Consider the following 14,350-nt stretch of genomic DNA (forward strand, 5'->3'; position numbering starts at 1 on the left):
AAATAAATGTAGCAAAACAGAGAAAAAAAATTGAGAATCTGTACATTTTGAGAAGATTTCTGGGTGTGCAACTGAACTGTACACAAAAGCAGATAATGTTAGCATGTGTTCACATTAGGAACTTTTCTGAAAATCAAACAAAGGAGTAAAATCACATTGAAGAGCTAAATCCTGAAATCCTTTTGTCATTCTTTCTCCACATGTCCTCAGAATAGCTGATCTTCACATCAGTGAGAGACACAAATGCTCTGGTACTTTAAAAACTAAGCTACCCATTTGAAATTAAACCATGACTTCAGATTCTCAGATCTTTAAGTCCTAGACAACCCCCTCAGAGGCTTGGTCACTGGTTTGTTCTGAGATTTTTTGCTAACTGACATGCTAACTAATGCGTTGTGGCTCTTCTGTATAGAACCCTGTGTCTGTAAAACATGCAGCAGCTTGTCCATCTTTGCTTCACACTGTGAGATCAAGTCATAAATCTTTGCCATGAAAAAGCTCTCATTTAGAAAGTGTAAATAAGGACCACACGACTTGCAGTACATCTCAAGCCCATGGAGAAAATTTCCTTGATTTTGGTGAACTTTGGCTCTGGGCCTCTAGACCCATCAGAGTTGTTGCATGTGAAAGAATTCCCCAATTGCTTTTGCTATTATGGGATTTACTTCTTCCTCGCTGGCTTTAGGCCTGCTCAGTAGCTGTTGTTGAAATCAAGGGTGCAATTCCCAGAGACTTCCATGGGAAAAGGAGGATGGATTTCACATGGGAAAGGATTCCATGTATAAAACATAGCTTTACACCAGACTTTTCTCCCAGTGCCTCTTTCAGCTCTCTGCTGGAAATAGTCACTAGGTAACATTTAGACATTTTCACACTAAAATGCTCTACCAGACAGTGAAACTTAGGAAATTACTTCACCTGCAGATTTGTTATGTACTATGTGCTCTCCCTACTCTTTTGCTGGGGATAACATCTTACACCAGAACAAACACCCTGAAAAGGGGAATAGCGAAGAAAGCCAAAAGAAAGCCAAAAGAGGAGTGTGTGTGCTGGTGTCCACAGTACATACCCAGTCTCTGGGCTCTGCCCATCTGACAGCACCCCAGTGCTGTCTGATCCATTCCCCTGATGGGAAGATGTGCAGCACTCGGCTTCCACTGGAAAGACATGCCTCTGGGGTCGTGTCTCCTCAGTGGCAGGATGGTGGCACCAGTCCCCCTCTCGTGGCACCACTGGGTTGGATGGGCACATCCTCAGTGGCAGGTAGGATGGCAGTCTGGAATTATGTACATACACATGGTTTCTAAATTCATTGCAACCAAGGACAAAGAGGAGCCTGTGGGTAGGAGGAAAACGAGTGCCTGTGCACAACTCCATCTATGCCAGCATCTTCCCTCTTTTCTGAAGCAGAAAACCAGGGCCATTTCTGAGGGCTGTCCCCAGTGCCTGCATCCAGAGAAAAGATATATAACTTGAACAGGAAGTAATGGTCTTGAAAATGTCCTTGTGTTATGGGACTTTTAAAGAAACATTGAAAGTAGAATGTCTTGACTTTGGCATTACAGCTGCTTCTATAAAACACATTCCTTTCCCAATATATTTAGCTGAATGGCATTTGATGTCAAAGGTGAAAATAGAAGGAAGATAACAATGTTTTACAACTGTGGGATCCAATTTTAAGCAAGGGAACAACACTTTCAGCTAGTTATATAATCACACGTCTGTATAATTTAGTGGAACATTGTGACCCCCTTTAGACCACAGCATGCAAAAATAGCAAATACACAGAACTGACAATGATTGATGTAAAATGATCAATAAGGAGAAATTCAGCTGCCTCAGCCTTAAACTACTATGTCAAATCAGTGAGGTGCTAAGCTTTAGATCTAAGAGGTGTTCCTTTAGCTCTTACAAATTAGTGGCCTAAGTTCTTCATGCTTCCTTTAGCCATACCCACATGTATCTCCACTGATTTGTGCAGTGGTGCACCTGAACATACACCTCATTCCTGCCTCTTTATTTAAAATCATGCCATGTACTCTTAAAGCTCCTGTGCCTGGCACAGAAGGGAGGTTTCAGTCTTACCCCAATGAGCTGGTGAGGAGGACGGTCACTCCTTTGCTGCTTGCTTTCCCTGCCAAGTCCTTGCTGCTCCCACAGCCCCAGTGCCTGTGTTGATGTGATGGCTCCCAGCCCAGTGCCAGCAGGGCAGCAGGGCCACAAGCCAAGGGCATGGTGGGATAAGCCAGCTGGCAGAAAGCTGTTGGCTGGGAACCAAAAGGAGGAGCTTTGCCACAGGCTTGTGGGAGGAAGAGAGAGTCTCTGGGACAGGCCAAGGTGTGTCTCGTGGGTTTGCAGCTTTTGCTGGGGAAGACAGAGAGCCTACATGTGCTTCTGCACAAGGCTCCTGGATTTGGAGTGACCTGCACTGTTAACAACCATCAGAAAAATCTCTCTTTGTTTTGGCTCAGGATTTATAATTGCCAGAGCTGGGTCCCAGCAAGCCACTTGCTGCCCTCCAAAGAGCACTTCTTCTCTGGGAAGGAGAGCCCCATCTGTCTTGCTAACAACTTTCTCCCTGAGACCTGCTAAAGAGCACTTCTGGAGCTCCCTCACAGGAATCTTTCACATCCAGCAAAACTGTTGCAGGCAGGGAAAGTTCCTGGGGCAGGGAGAGACAGCCAGTGTGTCCATAAAGAGACTCAAGACTGTGTCTGGGAGATGAAACTACAGATGCGGGCAGGGAGCTATCCCAAAGGGAACATTATTAGAGGGAAAGACAATTTGAAGCTGTGAGAGACCAGCACGCTCTGTACAGGCCATAGGTATCTCCATACACAGTGCAGGTATCAACCTATTGGAAGTAGCATAGAGTGAGATTCTGCCTTGGTAGGAAATTACTCTCAGGTTACTCTTGATTAGCTTAAAGACAACTCTGAACACAGGCTGCAGAATTTATCACATGTTTTTCTCACTGTGAGACTCAGTGAGAAGCCCCAGCAGGTCCCTCGCCTGCCTTAGGACTCTGTGCGATAGCTCCGATGGCTGTCCCCAATCAGTTGTGTTTTCTCAGTGACGTTAGTCGGCTGAAGCGTAATAGGAGTTTCTCCATCTAAATTGGAGAGAACAACAAAGATTACTTTAAGAACCCTTCACTTGCTACCAAAGTCAGATTTCTTGTTAGCACCACAACATTTCATTTGCTGTTCTGGTTACAGCTTAATTTGATTTTGCAGACAGCTGTGTGGGTACCAACAAGGTGACATTGCCCACACCAAGCCTACAAATGCTCTTACTCCTAGTTCTCATACAATGGGAGATTTCTGGGCGTTGCTGCTGCTGTTAGACTGGACATTTGCTGTGCCTGGTGCTTTGCAGAGCTTGCAGGCTAAAGGTTTCTGCCTGTTCTAATAGCAAGTGCTTGTTCCTACAAATGGCTGAATATAATCAGCGCTGTTGTGAGTCAGCAAGCACTAACCTTGACAGTGTTTGTGAGAATGGGACAGAAATGAGTCTTGAAGAAGGCAGAGTTAACAGTAAAGAAAGAGGAGAGTTAAAAGGAAAAAATGCGTGAGCAGTAATAGTAATACACTTGAGAGGAGAGAAATCATTATATCCTGAAAGCCAGCTAGTTAAATAAAAATGTTAAATTGAATTTGGAGTCTTATGTAATATATATGCAATAGGATTCTGGGAATTACTCTTTTAATGAATTTGGAACTACCAAAACTTCATATTATCACTATATAAATCCTTACTGCTGTGTACTTTCTTACTCCGTGCAATTTTGTGTTTGCTTTTCCAATATATCTATAAAAAATGCATTTGTTGTAGAGTGGAGGAAAGTAGAAGTGAAGTCTTTACAGAGTTCCTTGATGGCTACTGTGCTCCATCTGATAAAGAACAAAGTTTGGTTGCCCTTCTCCTGGGCCTCTTTCCAACTGGCATATTTTTTGGAGGGAGGGAAGTACTCAAGTCTCAGAGACTGACTTTTACAAGTTCAGCCATCTTAGAGAAGTGTTTCATATGAAAAACTTTGGACTGTCTATATCTTGACACTAACAGAGTCTTCACAGTAATTGAATACAAATTATTACTTTTTTTGCCAAATGACCAAATGTTCAGGGAAAAAGTCTCATCTGACATTTCCTTCTGTTTACATGACAGTTGATGGGATGAATCATGGGCAAAAGATGTAATGTACAGGAGTAACTTAACCCGGAGCAGGAATCTAATTGCATGCCATACGGCTTCCACTCAGTGGGGGTAGAACAACTTTGACTCTGTCAAGGTGAAAGGCAAGAATGATTAAATGCCAAGCAGCTTCTCTGTATGGGCAATTCCATATTTAGACACAAGGTCAAAGACAGACGTGTTTCATAACTTCTAAAAGTACATGAGTAATTAATGCTTTGAGCTCTGCTCAGGCTCATATTAGTTTGGCAGTTCCAATCCATTTTTAAGTTGCTATGTGTTTTCTAGATTTCTGAGCAGCATTGCCTCCCACCCACTTCTGCCTCCAAGTTGTTCATTTTCTGAAAGACTTTGATGGAGGGCAGAGATTAGCAGTTCATTTTGCTGTGATACCCAGGTGTGCAGCAGGAGAACAGGACCCACTGCAAATCTGTCGTGTTGCCTCCAGCTCGTCTGCAGACAGCTCTTAGCTGACACCCTCACCAAGCATTTTGCTGCTTGCACCCTTCTAAGATTTATGATAGGGTTTTTTAGCAGAACAGGGACCTATGGCATAATAAACTGTACAAATATAGTCTGCTAATGGCAAGCTGCAGAATGGAGGTGAGGCAGGATTCACAGTTTAAACTGCTTCCTATAGATAGCTCCTGCTCACTGTTCGCCTACATTTGTATCATATGGAGTGTGGAGGAGACAATGAAGTGATAAAAACTTATTGCTTCTGAGCTAGGAAAGTATTTTTCTACTCAGGTTCTTTTATTCTTTTTCTTTTTTTCTCTCCCAGAATTCATTTTCTGTAAAATAAAAGTTGGTCTAGAAATGCCTTGCTTTGTTCTTACAATGATAACTGAACAGGAGAGAACAGACCTGCCAAACTGCTTTGAGTGCATCATTACAGCCTGAAGTACAAAGGCAATCCAAATTCCAATGCCACCTCCTCCAGGAACATGAAAGTTAACAAAAATTTTGCCATCAACTTCAGTGGAAGCAAAATCTGTCAACCTGCCCCATGTGTGTGGGAAAGTGATGAAGTGTTGCACGTGTCTGTGATGCAGACAAGCGAGTGATACTTCCCTCTGCCAGTGCATTTTGACAGGTTACCTGTAACATCATGGCATCATACCACAGATTACCTTATTTTGCACCTTTCTAATGTCATATTTGATCTGAAACACTAAAAAATGTCATCTTTAAAATGTAATAGCCCAAAAATAACATTTAATTTTTGGTCTTTTGCTCTATATTAGGTCAGAGTCTTCTGGTACTAATCAATAGTTATGAGGAGAAATGCTTGTAAGTTAAGTATGTGCCAGGGCTTGCAAACCCCTAATTTCCTTTAGTTCTGATGGTCATCTTACCCATGGAAGTACATGCTGTAAAACGAGGCTTTCAAGGGAGACATTGAACTAGCTGAGTACTAGAACTAGTGACATTTATTTAACGAAAACCTTCTTCTAGAGGAATATAATTCCCCTAGAAATTCTCTTTTTCTAGAGAAATAACAAATCAACAGAATTGAAGCCTTTGGCATGATTGTGTTGATTTCAGTGACAACTCAGTTTGCTCTTACATTTTAGGGAATGGATCACTGAATCTTTGGCCTCACACCTCTTTCTTTTTCACTAATAATTATGTTTTATGGTATGTTAGTTTGAGGAATGAAATCTATTGTGTAAAACCTTAATTTTGTTAATGAGAAATGTGAGGAACTGAAAAATTATTATAGTTGTGTCAGTTTGATAGTTGAAGTCTACATCTCAACTCTTTTGGGCGGTACAGCCAGCAGCAGGCAGCTCCCACTGAGCACAGCTGCTAAGGGCTCAGTCTCAGAGGTTTGTAGCATCAGGAATTGTGATGATTTATCAATGATGCATTCCTTAGAAAAGCAATGACTGATTAAAAAATATTTGGATAGTTTTTAGTGTGGCCTTAGCTTGAAAAACCTACATTTTGACCTCAGTGAGAAGTTCTGGTTAGCAATACTGTAGATGCTGGGGACAGCAGGAAGCAAAGAAATTAATTACTGGCTGGAATGCTCAGTCTGTGCTCAGAGGGCATGCAAAGAACTTGGATCCTAATAGAATCTCCTCTTCCAAAATTAAATCTGCTGCACAAGTGATTTGGAATTACAGTTTGTTTCTGAATTACATACAGGAGCATTTCTATTACTTACCTAAAGAAAGGCATAAGTATTAATTTCTATGACTCAACATTCAAAAATGCATGCACAGTCTTTGCTATTCTAAAAGTCGGCTGTGTCTTTCTGGCCAGCATGCCTGAAGTTGGGGCGACAAGGGAAGAAGGAAGGGAGGAATCACACTTTGATCTGGTTGTCTTTCTTTTTTTTTTTTTTTTTCCTAAATGCATTGTCTGTTTTCCTTTCAGCTGCAGAAAAGATGCTCATGTTACTCATTGTCATAAAGCTTTTATTTTTATTCCTTATGTGTTACTCTCTTTCAAAATAAAGAGAATTCTGCTTTACTGAGACTTACTGGTTTTGATTAGGAGGAAAATATAGCAAGACTTAAGAGGAGGGTAGGAAAGGTATAAAGATCTAGTTTTCATCAGACCCTACCTGTACCCTACCCTATGTATTTAATATTGTCTTCCAAATACTTAAAACATGGAATTCCATATGATGTTAATTTTTCAGACTGGTACTTTGCTAAGCATTTAAAACTAATTTTTAAAATCGGTCTCAGTGGGACTTGGTGGGAGTAAAAGGATGTCAAGGGGGCTTAAAATTAAAGAATACCAATACCTTCTGGTACCTGTGCCAGAAGGAAAGAGCAATTATTTTTCTGCCACTGGGGAATTTTGTTTTGGATTTTGAGGGAGAATTAAAATGAATATAAATCAAATTAAAAATAAACAAATGAAGAAAACAGGCAGAAATTAAACATTCTGAATCTTCAAAGTTCTGTCCTTCAACTTTAGGCTTGGCTTTGGTATCATAGACTCATGAAGAGCAAGACCCATTTTAGATTTGCACTTTTCAGGTACCTAATGTTGTAGAGTTTGTTAGATTTGTCTCAAATAAGGTATTGTGGTTATAAAGTTTTCACTAGTAGTTTTTATTGCCTTTGCAGAGACTGATTAAGTATGATCAATTTTTAAGCTGACTGTGTTTACCTTGATATGCCTCTAGGCAAAATCAGTTTAAAAACACCACCACACGTTGGTTAACAGTTATAAAAATAGCATTTGTTTCAACTACTACAAGTGTTTTGTTACATATTTATGGAAGGGTAAATTTGTGTGAAAAGTTGTGGGGGGAAAATTTCTTACTGCTAAGGGAACATGACATTTGCAATCTGGCAGTGCTATTTTAAGCATAATAAACATAAGAATATAACAGTATAAGATCTTCCATAACAATGGAAGAGAAAAAGAGTGAGCTGACTTCTTAGGTCCTTCCTCATTAAAAAACCCTGTAATCTTAATCATAGTTTATATAAATTTGCAACTGAAACGTGTTCTCAGTCCTTCCCTGGTACCCTGGGTTCTTATTACTGGAGCAAGGGTCACTGCATCTCTCACCCTGTACATATCTATCCAGTTTGAGATGTTTCTACTTCCCCTGAATATGAAAGCAAAACTGCCCCTTTTCAGCACACTAGGACAGGACTCTTTGTTCAGAGCATGTATCCCATACAAGTGCCAAAATAGGAAGTCACCTCCATCATCCCTTGGCATAGCCAAAACCTGAATATGCAGCTGGGGGAATGCAGCAAAGCCAAAAAAAGAGGCTGACCTACTGTGAAGGTCATTCTGCTGCCACAGGCCCATGTTCCTGGCTCCTAAGTTCCCTGTTCCTCTTGCCCCTAAGTTAGCACTTGCCTGCTCCACCATGAAGCACACCAGAGAATTAAATGGGCCAGGAACTACAGACATTTTTGAGAGGATTGGTTTACACCTGGATTTTATCTAAGGCCTGAGTAAGGTAGAATTGCTACTGCAGAAGAGAGTGAGAAGCTTGGGAGCTGGATGGGAGAGGGACAGGACCATGGTAGTTCCCACGCATACTCTCCTGAGTTACTGCACAACCTTACTGTTGGAAACTTGACATCTTTTCTTGAAGCCTTCTCTTGAATGGGTACTATATCCACCACAAGCAGGGATAAGTTTTACAGAACTGAAGTCTGAATGACAGCTCATTCAGGCCAATCGGATGTGACAGGCACCAGTCCAGCAGAGCCTAATGTATGAGTATAGGATCTAGGATATGAAGGAATGTGGGCATGGGGACTACAGGGTGGACACTGTCCCTTAAAATGAGCCCTAAGAATTTTATTGTGTAAGTGTCTGATAAGAGATACAGGAAATGTTTAGTTGTAAGTGCCCTAAGTTTGGTTTTGCATTAATACATAATTTGGGAAGTTCACTGGGTTGTGGTCTTAGCTAGAGTGACTTGGCATGTCTCCACTGAAGTCTGGAAGCAGCCTCAGTGTTGTGAGCAGAACATCTGGACTACAGGCTTTAAAGATTGTTTTGAACAGCTTTGTCACACGGCAAGCCCCTACAATACACACCTCTTTCCATGTCGTTCTTAATTTGCTCTTCCAAGTCTTCTGGAGACACACAAAACTCCTGCTGTTCCCCCTCGGGTGCCTTCAGTTTACACTTTCCACAGCAGCAGTTGAAGCAGCAGCAGAGGCAGCAACAGAGGTAGCAGCCAGTCAGCAAACCACAGACTGCAAACAGGCCCTGGGTTACACACAGCGAGACAAAAGTTCTGTCAGCAGTGACCTTCCCCAAACTTGTAGCTGTCTCTTACAGCTGAAGGCAGAATGTCAGAGGAGCTCTGGTTCCTAAGTGCTTGGCCTCAGAGGAGTCCACCTGCTGTCCCAGTGCCTGAATGAGGGCCAGATCTTCCAAAGCCCTCCTCATCCACAAGCTCATATTTGTCACTAAGGACCAAATCCACAAAGAAGACACCAACCAACAGGCCCCCACATGCTCAACATTTGAAAGTCTGTTGTTCTGCTGATGGTCCTCAGAAAAACCCTCCAGGCAGTATGCAAAACCCCACCCACCTTAGCATGACTCATTTCCATCTTTAAAATTACTCATTTGTCCAAGATCATTTTTGCAAACACTTATTTACTGGCAAGCTCTTGTCAATAACAAAGCTGAGAGAAAAAGAAGCAAAGACCCAGATGCATCCCACATAATTTTGGGCACTGAAATAAGGCATCCAGTTTAGGACTGGATGTAGCTGCTATGGACTCGCCACACAGTTAAAGTTGAAAGCCCTTCCAGGGGGAGATTCAGCCATAAGAATATTTCAATTGCTCATTGTGGGTGTGTCTCTCTCTCTCCCCATTAGCCTGTGCAGGACCACACAGGTGACATCTCCTAAATTATAGTCCTCAGACTATGGTTTCTTGATCTGGGGACTCAGGTAGCAAGAAGTTCCCATCTTTTATCACTCTTGTCCCCATGGCACAAAGCATAGAAGATTCAGCAGAGCCAACCCAATTACCTGGGGCCAAGACCAGAGATCTTAGAAAGAGTCAAGAGCCAGAAAATTTAAATTTATAGCGCTTTCTTCCTTCAGACTAAGTCAGCGCCTGGATTCACAGCACAATGCCCCAGATGTTCGAGTGTGTGCTGCATCACAGCAATGGACATGTAGGAGGGGAGCCTTTAGGCTGGCTGACCCAAGGTAGATCCAGGACTACATGGAAATGTTTGTGACACAGAAGAAATCTCCATGGACATCTCTTCATGGGCAAAAGGTATAAGAGTAAAGGAAAACCAGTGACATTCCTGGAAAGCAAATCAAAGCTGATATGTAGAAATAAATGGAAAGAGGGTAGATTTAAATTAGATGTTGGGAAGTAATTCTTCATTGTGAGGGTGGTGAGGCACTGGAACAGGTTTTCCTGAGAAGTGCCCCATCACTGGAGGTGTTGAAGACCATGTTGAATCAATCTCTGAGCAACCTGGTCTAGTGGGAAGTCTTTCTGCACATGGCAGGGGGCTGTAACTGGATGATCTTTAAGTTCTCTTCCAAACCAAACCATTCTATGATTCTCTGAACATGTGGGTAAAAGCAGCACAGCTTTGTGGCTACCAGGTATATATGGATTGGAGGTACAGCCAGGTTTTAGCATTATAGTTATCCAGTCTGCCTGTTGCTAAGCATTTGTTATGTTCCTAAGACAATATGCTGCTTGAGGAAGAAAGTAAGCACAAATGTCAGGATATTGTCAAACTTAGACAACGGAGCTATGCAAATAATATTATGTATGCATGTCTGAGCTAACATTACTGGGGGCTGACTGGAGCATCTTTGAAGGTAATAAGACTATTTATACACCTAATATAAATATAAGCATGTATCTAGAGTAAGCAAGGTGCTTTTAAATGAAAAGGACTCCGACTTTTTGTCATAAAACGATTTCCTTCTAATGGACACCTGAAACGGTGCCATAATTCCCAAAATAAGTTATCTGACTGTTTATCATTTATGCCATAATGGAGACTAAATCACCACAATGTATAGAATGTAAAAAAAACCAGAATGAAAGTGTGTAGAGGGGAAAACACATTGAGTTTATCCACAATACCTTTAATGTTTCAACATTTCTTGTGCTTATTTTATCATAGTTGTTAAAGCAAAAATCAGTTTATTGATGTTATCATAAAATAAAATTGTCTTCATGGTAGAGGGCGAATTGGTTTTTGCTCAAACAGTTAAACAAACAACCTCTATACCTGCCAGTGGAGAAGCAATTTGAGTTCCCATTACCCATGTCTTTATATTCCCAGTTTAATATGCCTGCTAAAAAGTCTATCACTCTGAAAAAGAACAGTAATTTTCATTTTTCATTTCTCCTTTCATTCGAGTTTCATTACTGCTAATGATAAAACTCCTCACAACCGTCAGATTTTTCCAGTATGAGTATGCTGGGAAGAGGAATGTTTGCAGTCAATGAGGAAGATAACAAGCCAAGGCTGTGGTCCCTACTGTCCTCCACAAGAATGGAGGAAATCAGGAGTCCAGAGGTCATCTGCATATTATGCCTCAGACTCAAATAGTATTATGATGACCAATATAAAAATTTCAAAGGAGAAATATGAGAGCTCATCTTGCAAAAAAAAAAAAAAAAAAAAAAAAAAAAAACCCCAAAAAAACACCCAAAACCAAAAATCCCACAACCAACCAAAAAAAAAAAAAAAAAAACAAAACAAAAAAACCAAACAAACTAACAAAACCACTTGGTGACCTCTTTATACTTTGGGGGTGCCAGGAGGGTTGGGGGAGACATAGAGAGACCACCAGTGATAGTCCTCAAATGACTTTATATACATATTTTGGATTTTTTTGCACAAAATTCTTGAAAACCAGGAAACAGTGACTACTTTGCTCTTCAGTATGTATTGTCTCACCTCTGGGATACAGCTTGCTTGAAGCAATCCTTACATTTCTCCTTTAGTTGTTAGGGACTTATGAGCTTCTCTCTGTACCCCCCACTGCTCTCTTTATGAGTCAAAGCCACAGTGGTTACTTCTGTACCTGATTTTATGACCCCAGAGGATTTTATACTCCATAAAATCTCCATTAAAGATCACCGAATAAAAGAAATATAGAAGCTTAAAAAAAAAAAGAAACAGTGAAGAAAATCTTTTTTGCCAAAACTGTTAAAGGAGTCCACACTGTTGCTCTCTCAGTGCTGAAGGCACCTAACTGTGACAAAGAGGCAGAAGGAGAGGGTGGACAGCAAAGACAAGGGGGAATGATCCACGAGGAGATGACAGCAGCTATGGTGGGGTGTCCAGCCTGCAGCAGGAGGCAGCTACAGCAGCTGCAAGCAGGCAGCCTCCAACCAGCCTCTGAGGGGCAGCACCTTCGAAAGTTTAATTTGAACACCACTACTTTATTCATTGATTTCATGCAGTGTTCTGTATTTGAGCAGCTTCTGCCTCATCCTGATTCAGAAGTCAAATTATGGCTTCTAAGACCCCCAAAGTGCTGAAGTGACTTCCCACCTTAAAAGGGGAAGGTGGGGCAATACAGCACTGGCCTGTTCCTTGTTGAACACAGAATTCTGTGTTCCACAGTTCTCAGATAAAAACTGTCATCACATGCTTGCTTCCAATAGTAAAGATCATCTTCCTATATATTCTGTCACAGTCCAGCAGAGTGCTTTCCTGTGCTGCTGTGGCTGGAAACAGGTGGAGTGGAAACTGCATGGATTTTGCACATTTGCAATTCTGTTTGTTGCATATCTGTAACATTTCAGTATTTGCAGAAACACTTGAATTTGATATATGCAAACATCAGAGGACACCAAATGTGATAAAGGAACAAACTAACCCAACTCCTTCATGACTTGAACAGCCCATTATGTGTTTTTTTTCTTGAACAATATGCAGGTGTTTAGTGAATTCTTTTCCTGTCCTATTTTCTTGCTCCATTCCACTCTTCTAACCTTTTCTTTGAGTTCCTTTCTCTCACTCCATCACCAAGGCACATATACAATGCCATAATCACAGTGTTATGTATTATTATTACTTGCTTGCGTTGTGTGCTATATATAGCAAAAAAGACAGCTAAATTTGTACTGCAATAATTTATTAAATGGTTGTCACATAAATGGGACTTCTTGTGTTTGAATAATGAGTCATGTTTATTTAGTCATTACAGAAAAGGAAGTCAAAATTAACCTGGAGCACTAGATTCAAATCCAATTAATGTCTGAAAGTGTTACAAAATATGTACTATAATTATATACCAGGTTAAAAAAAAGAGAAAACTTTCTATATTAGTGCTAGTCTGAGCTTACGTTACATTCTGCCAGTGTGGATTTTCCAGATAATATTGTTTTATTAAGTTTTTAGTTTAGAGTTAGATCGTACTATTTCTTAAGCCTGTAGAGAGATCATGCTTTTCAGGGGGTTCCTTGTGTATGTAATTGTGAGTGTGCACTGTAACATTTGATTTCCAAAAGAGAATAACAGCTTACCTTTGCCCACCAGCTTGAGAGCATGAAGTAGGTGTTAACATTTTCCTCACCAAACTGTTCCGCCACATAGAGCCCTAATGATCCATACTTGTCATATATGTTTCGCTTGGACAGATCAGTCAGGGTTGCATGAGCATTGTTGATCTCTTTAAATTTTTCTGCAGCCTCTGGATTTTCTGGATTCTTGTCAGGATGATATTTCAGAGCCAGTTTTCTTAAATATGAGACACAAACAACAACAACAACAAAAACCAAAAAAAAAAAAAACAGAGGGAAAGTAAGTAATCTGTATATGTGCATGTATACAGACACAAAACATGGCAAAAAGTATTTTCATAGAGTTATAATTCTAACTGTGTGTTCAGCCTTCTTTTTTCCAGCTCTGATGTACTCAGTGGAGGAAAAGTGACACAAAGGAACCAAACATGAAAGTTTTGATGAAAGAGGTGTGCCTATTACACTGAGAATGAACTTTGTGTATTGATACCTAGTCAGCTACTGTGTTAAAGTAGACAGTGATATATGATGAAAGCACAGATTGCAACATGATAATAAATCACAGGCATTTGTTGCATTATGATTGCCAACTCATTTGCATCATTTAGCAGGTTTTAGCAAAGATAAAGATTTTTTAAAGGTTGTTTAAAAACATGATGATCAGACTGCTTATCCAGGCAACATTATTTTCTTTATAGCAAAGGAAATTCTGTGTTCAATTGCCTGTCGATAGTAGCTACATTAAAATGTTGTAAACAGTGTCTGTGTTTGCAGACACCCAGACAGAGATGATGGAGAGCATACTTAGGAATTACAATAGAAGGGAAGCATCTTTTTGAAGCACAAGGTGGAAAAGCATAATGAGTTAATCCCAGTTTCAAGTGCCTGTCTTTTGGCCTAGTTCCCCGCTGCTGCACTTCTGAGACAATCCTTAAAGCGGTAAAAGGGGATTGTCATAGGATCATCATAGGAACCATCACAGAATGGTTATTTTCACAGGATCATGGAGTGGTTAGGGTTGGAAGGAACCTTAAAGATCATTTAGGTCTGTTCCCCCACCATGGGCATGGACAGCTTCCACTAGACCAGGTTGTTCAAAGCCCCATCCAGCTTGGCCTTGAAGACTTCCAGGGATGGAGGCCCACAACTTTCCTGAGCAACCTGTTTCAGTGCCTCATGACCCT

The 14,350-nt window shown here is 40.8% G+C and overlaps 1 protein-coding gene across 5 annotated transcripts in view; it reads right to left on the bottom strand.

Moving 5' to 3' along the window:
* Positions 1–1,029: 1,029 nt before the first annotated feature.
* DNAJC5B (DnaJ heat shock protein family (Hsp40) member C5 beta) overlaps positions 1,030–14,350 on the bottom strand; it is a 55,794-nt gene continuing 42,473 nt past the window's right edge. For all 5 annotated transcript variants that reach the window (XM_068187645.1, XM_068187634.1, XM_068187654.1 and 2 more), the window contains 3 exons: positions 13,170–13,383; positions 8,727–8,901; positions 1,030–3,112 (listed from right to left, as the gene is read on the bottom strand). In XM_068187645.1, coding sequence (XP_068043746.1) covers positions 3,018–3,112; positions 8,727–8,901; positions 13,170–13,383 — 484 coding nt within the window. In that variant the 3' untranslated portion in view covers positions 1,030–3,017. The remainder of the gene's footprint in view (positions 3,113–8,726; positions 8,902–13,169; positions 13,384–14,350) is intronic.

This window comes from Anomalospiza imberbis, chromosome 1, assembly GCF_031753505.1.
Source record: "Anomalospiza imberbis isolate Cuckoo-Finch-1a 21T00152 chromosome 1, ASM3175350v1, whole genome shotgun sequence".
NCBI lineage: Eukaryota > Metazoa > Chordata > Aves > Passeriformes > Viduidae > Anomalospiza > Anomalospiza imberbis.